At 41.6% G+C, this 9,506-nt stretch overlaps 1 protein-coding gene across 1 annotated transcript; it reads right to left on the bottom strand.

Moving 5' to 3' along the window:
- Window positions 1–1,450: 1,450 nt before the first annotated feature.
- Window positions 1,451–7,714, bottom strand: LOC101862062 (protein shisa-5; the record flags this gene model as incomplete). Its single annotated transcript, XM_005106851.3, is given in 3 exon segments — window positions 1,451–2,262; window positions 4,685–4,830; window positions 7,621–7,714. Coding segments are annotated over 3 exon segments (482 nt in total), but the record flags the coding sequence as incomplete, so codon positions are not given.
- Window positions 7,715–9,506: the final 1,792 nt, after the last annotated feature.

Below are 9,506 nucleotides of genomic sequence, written 5' to 3' on the forward strand. Positions count from 1 at the left end.
AAAAAAAAATTGATTCAAGTTGTAAGAAAGAACTGTGCATAGTTCCCCTATACTACATCTGTGCTTCAAAACGTAGAGCTGCCTTCTAAAATGTATCTTAACACAATCAAAAGATTAAGTACAATCAATACAGAGGACATGTTTTCAAAAAAACAAAACACTAAAAAACATTACCAAGAGATGTAATACAACAAAGGCAAACAGCAAACAGCAAGAACAGCCACGCATGAGTTAACTTTGAGCAACACGAGTTAGAGAGGTGAAATATATTGGAAAATAGAGCAAGAGCACACACATATTTTCCAACAACAAAACGTAATGACCCTCATGAAAGTAAGTGATACATTTTAAACGTATTGGTTGTTTTAGTTTCGTTTTAGAAGAGCTTTTAGGGGCGTTCGCAACTGCATACGGTCATATGAGCGAGCGCCAAGGGGTGGATGTCAACAGAGATGTCCTTACAAGGAATCAGGCTTACTCTGCTCACCTCTCTAACCTCAACAGCACAAAGTCTGCTTCGACTATCAAGGCACCCTGGAAATAGCGAGTCACAAGAGTACTGGTATGAAGAAAAAAAATGTCATTCAAACCAAAACCCCACCCCCCTAATATAAAAAAAATCAACAAGACTTAAGCAATAGGCTTATCGTGTGACAACAACAAATCAGCAGTTAGTATCAGTAACAGTCCTGCCAAACACTCCGAGGCCCAATTTCGAGTTTTCTCAGAATCCTCACGAAAAATTGGAGCGCGGGGAAAACAAGTAAATTCTGTGTCCAGAATCCCTGAAGATTAACCAAGGCAAATAAACATCTATTGTAACAAATACATGTACATATGTGAGGCAGCGCGGTGGAATCAGGCTCTCGTCAAAATCAAAGTGGAGAAACTTGCATTTTCCGCAGGTTTGTGAATTTTTATCAAATTTTTGTTTTTTAGCTCAACACCTTTCATGCTCATTAAAGAACTCATTTCTGTGTGAATTTTTCTGAAAAGCGTTGATTACAGACACTAAAATGTAAATTTTCAGTAACCACGTACTCTTAAGCTAAGGAAATAACTAATCTTTGGCGGTCATTTTCTCACTAATTTTACCTCTGAAAACAGGTGACCCCCACCTCCTTCTTTCGCAAATATCTCTACTTGTATTCAAGATAAATGGATATTTTTTTCCATCCAAATAAAGACAAGTGAATAAGCTTTAAGATGATACCAATAACTCTACATGCCCAAAAATTGACGAAAGCCTGATTCCACCACGCTGCCTCACATATAAAAAACGTGTATTTTCACAGCATTACGAAAAGTAGTGCAAGTTTATAGCAAAATAAACCTGTGTATTTTCCCATCATTTACGATGATTTGCTTACAACAGATGGAAACAATCTGAGAAAAAAATTGGAATTTATGTAAATTTGACGGGGATTCTTCGACGGGGGGAAAAAAAATATTTTTAAAAATGAGTCAGCTCCGATTTTATCAGAGTACTTGGCAGGTCTGATAGAAGAGATTCCATTTTGAGGAGGGGGAAGGGATCTGTGCTAGTCTAACATACAGTGACGTGGCAAACTTACTAGCCTAAGTCTAAATGTATAATTGATAAAGTATATCATGATGGCTACAGTACTTTTCCAGTCAAAATAAAAAAGTAAGGTGTGCAGACAAAATAAGATGCTTCTCGCAATCTACACATGGAGATATTGGCCAAAAATCGACACTAGGGTCAAATTTTTAGGATTTCTATTGATGTCATGTTCTTTAACTATAACAAGTCTTTTGTTATTTCATAATTATAAATTGTAAACACTTCCCCTATACGCGTGACGTATCTATTTCCATCAGGCTTGAATCCGAGAAGTAACTCATTTAGCCAGCACGCTTCACAAATAGTACAGAATGGAATTTTCATCGAACTAAAAAAATTTGGATTGATCTTCAATTGACAATTTCCACGCTACTTCTCGAAGTTTATCACAAACAGATAACACTCCAGAATTTGACCACCCTGTTTATAAAACATCTACAACGCTCCATCGTAGCCATGATTCTCTTTTCCTTGAGCATACTGCGGAGCTGCATTCTGTCCAGGGACGTCTTGATAAGCCGGCGGGCCCTGGGCAAAGGCGGGCTGAGGCTGGTGGGCAGGGTACGGGCAGGCGGCGGGCTGAGCGGGATACTGCGGGTAACCTGGGTATGCCGCTGGGTACTGAGGGTAGGCAACTCCGGGCTGCATTCCTGTTGTGTTCATTGTCGTGTTATTTGCTGAAGAAAAGAACGTAAAGAGCGTTGTTATTGATCCAGTGTTGTTGTTGTTGTTACCGATCCAGTGTAGTTGTTGTTGCTGCTATCCATCCAGTAAAGAGCATTAAACAATCCCCGTTCGGCAACTGAACAAATAGTCGCTTCTGAACATTCATGTCTACAGAAAAGAAAAGGGTCGGATTTGAACTTTTCAATCCAAGTCTATAGACAAAAAGTGACATTTGAATACTCAAGTCTACATTACTGAAAACAGATGCATTTGTTCTTTTTTTAGTAGAGGTTTTTCGGCGCTCGCAACTGCATAAGGTCAATTGAGCACCAGAAGAAAAGAGGAGTTACAAGAGAGTAACAAACATAAAAAAGAAGGGGAGATAAGGACGATAGACATTTCATAGGAAGGAAGAAGCAAATGACACCAAAGCACCCACCAACCACCCACACAGATGCATTTGAGTGTTCAAGTCGTCTACAAAAAATAAATAAAACGGCCATATTTGAAAGTTCCAACCTACAAAAAAGCAAGTAGCCAAATTTAAACATTTCAGTCCCGAGGGGAAAAAAAGGAAGTAGCCCCCATTTAAAAGTTTCAGACGTAACAAAACCAGTCAGTCTTTGACATAAAACATGTTCTTGTGCCAGGAAAAATCGGTTTCACTTGGACTTGGATGTTTTATCTCTCTCACTGCCAGACCCGAGGAATTTCAGGTAAAATGGATCTATACAGGCGACTGCCATTACCGAAACCCCTAGGCTGCTGTGGGGGGGGGGGGGGGGAAGGTTTGTTGTCCCCCCCCCCTACAATTACCCCGCGTGTTTCGCGGCTGGTCCCGGGGGGTATTTAACTGCTGTCCTTTCATGGGTCGACTGAGCACTGTCTGAGTTACATCCCCTTGATAACAATAAAATTTTGATTTTTAACTCGGACAACCTTAAATTTAAATGAAGTTTGCACGACTGCCAACAAACCTAAAAAAAGTCTCTCCCCCCCTTCACTTTTTTGGAAACCAAAGTTGATGTACATGTACGGCTAGAGCCAGACATCGACAGTTATAGAACAGACGTAGGCAAGTGTGTCCAGGTCATAAACCAGATTAAGCCATTCCGAATATCCCACGAGGCCAAAGTGGGAGAAAGCTGTCAAAATATCTGAGCTTAATTAAAAGGACAGACTAAAACTGAAACTATAGCAATATGTCAGTCACCCCAGGGCATTTCAGGAGATCAAGTATTAGATCTATTGCTTCCAACTAGGCCAGAAACAACTGATTTTCATTTTCAAGACAGCCGGTTTAAGTTTAAAAAATTTTTAAAATTAATTATGAACTCATTACTACAGGCCACTTGGTTGACTTCTTCGGGCCAGACTGGAACTTAACTCTTGCGGGTCGTAGTTCGCCCATGCTTGACATAGAGCGTACCCTTTGGAAGTTAAAAGGGCTCTTCTTTCGAAAGAACCAACTTCATGTAAATAGAAAAATTGGGATTTGAGCATAAGACTTTTTCTTTTAGTAGAGGTTTTTACGGTACTCCCAACTGCATAAGGTCATATGAGCGCCAAGGGGTGGGTGTCAACTTCAACAGAGAAGTCCAAACGGGGATTAAGGCTTACTCTGCTCACCTCTCTAGCTTCAACAGCACAAAGTCTGCTTCGACTATCAAGGCACCCTGGAAATAGCGGGTCCCAAGAGTGTGACAAACATACAAAAGAAGTAGAGGAAAAAATGATGATAGTAAGGGTTAGGAAAGAAAAAGCAGCAGTTCCCTATTGCAGTTCAGGCAGTTAAGAGCATGACTGTGACATCGATGAATCAGCACATTAACAATTACAATTCTACTGTGAATAAAAAATATGGTTTATGTCCCCCCCTTTGAGAATGGCCTAAAGACACTTCCGTCAGTAGCACAGTTGGGGGGGGGGGGGGGGGTTATCATAAGACTCTTTTAGTTTTAGTAGAGGTTTTACGGCACTCCCAACTGCATAAGGTCATAAGAGTGACAGAAGATTAGAGGTGTTTACACAAGGGAGTAACAAACATAAAAAAGGAGGAGGGAAGACAAAGACGATAGACGTCTGACAGGAAAAAAGGAGCAAATCACACCAGAGCACCCGCCAACCACCCACTCATAAGACTCTGGTGTTCGACAGATGTTTGACAGGAAAGAAGTAGCAAACCATATCAGAGCACCCGTCAACCACCCACTCAAAGGAATTAGTTTTTAGTTTTAGTAGAGGTTTTACAGCGCTCGCAACTGCATAAGGTCATATCAGCGCCACAAGATTAGAGGTGTTACAAGAGGGTAACAAACATAAAAAAGAAGGGGAGATAATGACGAAAGATGTTTGATAGGAAAGAAGAAGCAAACCACACCAGAGCACCCGCCAACCACCCACTCATAAGACTCTGGTGTCCCAACTACTCACACTGGGCAACGACAACTGCCGCCCCCGGCTGCTGACCGTAGATGACCTGTCCCTGAAGCCTTCGGCGCCGGCACAGGCAGACAATCAAGGCAATGACGAAAATGCAGAAGCCGACAGCACCAATGATGCCAATGATCATGCCAACCCTGGAGGAAGGATGACAAGAGAACAGTAGGATGTTAGAGAGACGGAAAGAAATGTGAGGCAGCCAAGTGAAATCAGGCGCTCCTCAAAATGATCATGAAATCCCAGAAATCTGCATTTTTCACCCAGTTTGAAATTATTTTTCAAATTTTTGTTTCTTGCCACAACATTCTATGTCCATTCAAAAACATTTTATAGGTGGATTTTATGTGAAAATGATTAAAGGCTCAAAAAATATATATTTGCAGTTTCCCAGGACTCTTATCTTGTCTTAAGCTATGGAATTCACCAAACTTTGGCAGCTATTTTGTTGATGATTTTACCTCTGAAACCAGGCAACCCCACCTCCTTCAATCGCAAACGTCTCGACTTCCATTCAAGATGAAAGGATTTTTTTTTTTCAGCGAAAGCAAGGCAAATGAACAACCTTTAAGACGGTACCAATAAGTCTTTATACCCAAAAATTGACCAGCGCCCGATTCCACTGCATCATACCACAAATCAAAGCCTAGTGCCCAGTATCAAAGACACAGTTTTCTGTGAGTTCAGTCAAAATTGTTCAAGACTAGCTATCTGTTGTCGACGAGAAACGTGGCAGTCTTGGCCAGGGTCATTATATTTTTAAAACGCAAAAAGGGGAAGTGGGAGGTGTTCACTAGTACAGGTAACAGTCTGGGACAGGTGGCCGGTATAGCAGATTCGAATAATTGTATTGTACAAAACACTAAGAACATTTTATCTTAACAGACTTGACTCCCCCCTCCCTATACTTTTTTGGTACATGTAAGTGCTTTAAGGCGCTCCCATCTGCATAAGGTCAGATGAGCGCACGGGACACACCCAACATTTTCAGAGTTGGTAGGAAACTTTGAACTTTGCGCGTGTGGCGACTGAAGCCTACTCTTAGCGACTTTCCCCTTTATCCCAAAGTCCAGGAAGTGATGAGACATAAATACCATCATGCGTCCTTCTCATCATACAGAAGGAAAGTTTTACTGCATCGAGTACGAGCCACCCTCCCGCCCACCAACCACAGAGACAAGAGAAAGTTTCGTTCCCACTTTTTTCCCAAAAAAATTTCCTGTGACACACACCCAGCTGAGACTAACTGGTCGCTTTTAAGCAAAAGGGGGCTATCCCTAAAAATGCAGTTTTGAAAAAAATCGAAGGTAAAGTTTTTGCCCCTTGTTCAGTTTCTTTAAAAGACAAGGAGAGTTTTCTCTATTACCAAACAAACATACCCACCAATGAAATCAAACCAAACTTCTCCTATAGGTAGGGCAATGCCCTCTTCTGGTGTAGGTCAATGATTCTGAAAATCCCCCAAATCTGGGTTAGCCCACTTGTCCTTAAAAGTGACCAATTCCTCCAGTACCGACCACAAGCTCTTCCAGGGAAAACTTTCCTCTCACCCAAGTCCATACAGGAGGCTTGATGCTTGCGCTAGAAAAATTAGTTACATCTTTTTCCACAATAAACATCCTTTGTTTGTTTTAGTAGATGTTTTACGGTGCTCCCAACAGCATAAGGTCATAATGAACGCCAGAAGATTAGAGAGGTGTTACAAGAGAGTACATCAAACATAAAAAAGGAGGGGAGATTTAAAAGGACGATAGATGTTTTAATAGGAAAGAGGAAGCAAACCACACCAGAGCACCTGCCAACCACCCACTTCAGAAACATCCATTGTTCCCTCAAATTAAAATATCAGTCAGAAGTAAAAGACCTAGGAAGCTTCTCATTTGTAACTAAGAAAGATATAGAAAGTCATTCCTACCAACATCCATTAATACTTTGCCGCCTCCTCTCGCCGATTGGCAATGTTTACCACCCAGTCTCTTTGGATTTCCCCCAAAATATGATGGCAAAGTGTTAAACTTTTCCATCTTAATCATCTTGTTATAAGTGTTACTTAAAGTATTCATATGACCTTTATTAAAGCCCGCATCAGAATACCACTGGGCTGCAATCAGAATACTGAGTATGTAGCCTATAGCTTACGCTATCAAATAATGCTTAGATTGCTGTTCATTTATATTACAATGCGTGTGACTGTGAGCCTGTTTGTGAGTGCAAGTAGTATACTATTATATTATTTAACGTTATATGCACAGATGTGTGTGAGGGAAGAGTATATGTGTGTATATAGGTGTGCTTACATATGGGTGTGTGTGCATGTTTGTGTGAGTATGTGTGTATATAGGTGTGCTTACGTATGGGTGTGTGTGTGCATGTTTGTGTGTGTGTGTGTGTTGTGTATGCGTATGTGTGTGTGTGTGTGTGTGTGTGTGAGCGTGTGCATGAGAGAGTGTGTGTATGTGGTGAAACACAAAACCAGTGTGCCAGGATCTGGACAATAAAGATGTATCTTATCTTATCTTATCTACTAAATGATCAAAATTAAGTTCAAAAGAACCATTTTGGTTCAACTTGTGATTTAGTTTTAGTAAGAGTTTTACGGCACTTGCAACACAATAAGGTCATACATATATATATATAAGTACCTACCGAAGATTAGAGGTGTTTCAAGAGAGTAACAAATTTACACAAAAAAGAAGGAGGAGAGATCAGGACGATAGATGTTTGAAAGGATTCATTGTTTATTGTTTCAGGAAGCAACATTCCCGCGCTCCGGACAGGTCCATTGATGCTTTGTCGCTCTCCCCAAAATGTCACCAAGTGTTTGATAGGAAAAAAGGAGCAAACCGCATGTACCAGAGCACCCGCCAACCACCCACTCAACTTGTGAAATAAACAGTCAATAAAAAACCCAGGACCAATTGCAAACTCACGGAGGGTCACAGCAGTCATGAAAATATTCGTTGCAGCAGCCATATGTACAGTACTTTAATGAATCATAGTTGCCACAATACTCAGCCTCACATCCTGTAGATAAGACAAAATAAGCAAAATTGTAAAAAAATAGATGATTGATAAATTTACATTAAGAAGTAATAATAAATTATAAATAGCATATTTGTACAGCGCACATCCCCGCTCGAGGGCAAGCTCTATGTGCCTTCCACTACATTATTGGGGATCAACGACTGGTGATGGGTCTCATTTAAATATATTGAGAAATGCCGAAGCGTCTCAAACAGCTTCTCCCAATACAGCCAACCGTAGCTGCCCGTGGTGGTCCCTGTTTCCACTGACATGGCTCTGGCGAATGGCGAGTTGTTGGCGCCAACAAACCAACCCCCCATTCCCTAGAGGGATTAAAACAACAGGATGGGAGCAGGTGTGGCCCCACAAGGCGCAGGAGGCAGAACTCACCAATGCGTGGTAGACGCTATGCTCCTCACTAACACACCCCTACTCTCCCTTGAGTGGGTGTCTAATCTGCCTAACACCTCTACTACTTTTATCAACACACCCTCTGTGGCTGAGACTGAGAAGGTACCAGTCAGTTTGAGAGTGTCTGGGTGTAGGGGATGGACCGAGCGGAATGCTTGACTTGCTTTCTGGCCGTTCACACAAAACTCTGCAGAATTTATTAGCATTAACTTCAACAAAAAAAAAAAAAAAGTGTGTGTATGTTGTTTTAGCGTGTGCATGTGTAGTGTGAAGTGACTTTTTATCTATCTTGGGTATATATACAAAAGGTAGCGTCAATTGCCACCGAGTGACGCGGTGGCAATTGACAAAAATTGACTTTTTTGTCAATTGCCACTGAGTGAAGCGGTGTCAAGTCTGAAAACAACACTATCTTTAGCTTTATACATAATGTGTGTCTAATGGGTCAATTTGTTCTCAACTAATTTCATTGGACGAACATCTAGTCTAGAGCTACGGTACCAACTTGGCGTGTTTTCAATGAGACGTAGGCCTAGATCTAGGCTAGCCTTAGCCTACACTTTGGTGTAGACCAGCACACAGGCAATTCTAGAAGTAGGTCACAAACGCACACAAACTCAATCAGAAATTCATGTTCTATCGGGGGACGGGGGTCATGAAAAGACACATACACAGAGGGACAGAGAGGCGAATGCACAGCACCTAGCACAATTAAAGCTTGATCTACCCGCCAATGCAAAAGAGCTCCAATTTACTTGGTGGCAATTGACAAAAAGTCAAATTTTTGTCAATTGCCACCGCGTCACTCGGTGGCAATTGACACTAGATCTACCTATACAAAAACCTCTCTCTCCCTCTCTTTCTTTGCCCCTCTCGCCTCTATGTGTGACGTGTGTATAAATATGTTGTAGAGTAGCTTGACCCTCTCGCGGCCACTGCTGGTGTGCGGCCAGTTCTCATAAAACTCGCATTCCAGTTGCTGTAAGACTTTGAATAAACTACTGTAGCTTCTCTTGGGTCTGCCAATGCATTCACTTTCATTTCCGGTCTTTCCCGCTGTTCCGACACACGTGATGCGAGTTTGAACTTTTCAACCCAGATCCCTTTGACTTTGTGAAATTTCAGGTGAGTTTTTCATTAGCTCTTACCACAACATAAATATCATTATTTTGTCAACTAAGTGTGGTTTCTGTGTTTTAAAATGCATGTTTTTAAGCCTAACATTGTATAAATATCGCTCAAACGTAAACTTTCGGAGAAACGTCGATGGACGCAGCCAGGGCAGGGTAAATTTTCATATGGGCCCACATGCGGTCGAATCGGCCGCACCGAGGACGGGCTCACCGAGGACGGGCTTTACAGTAGAGGTCCTGGCCGCGGC

Source organism: Aplysia californica, unplaced genomic scaffold (assembly GCF_000002075.1).
Source record: "Aplysia californica isolate F4 #8 unplaced genomic scaffold, AplCal3.0 scaffold00559, whole genome shotgun sequence".
Lineage (NCBI taxonomy): Eukaryota > Metazoa > Mollusca > Gastropoda > Aplysiida > Aplysiidae > Aplysia > Aplysia californica.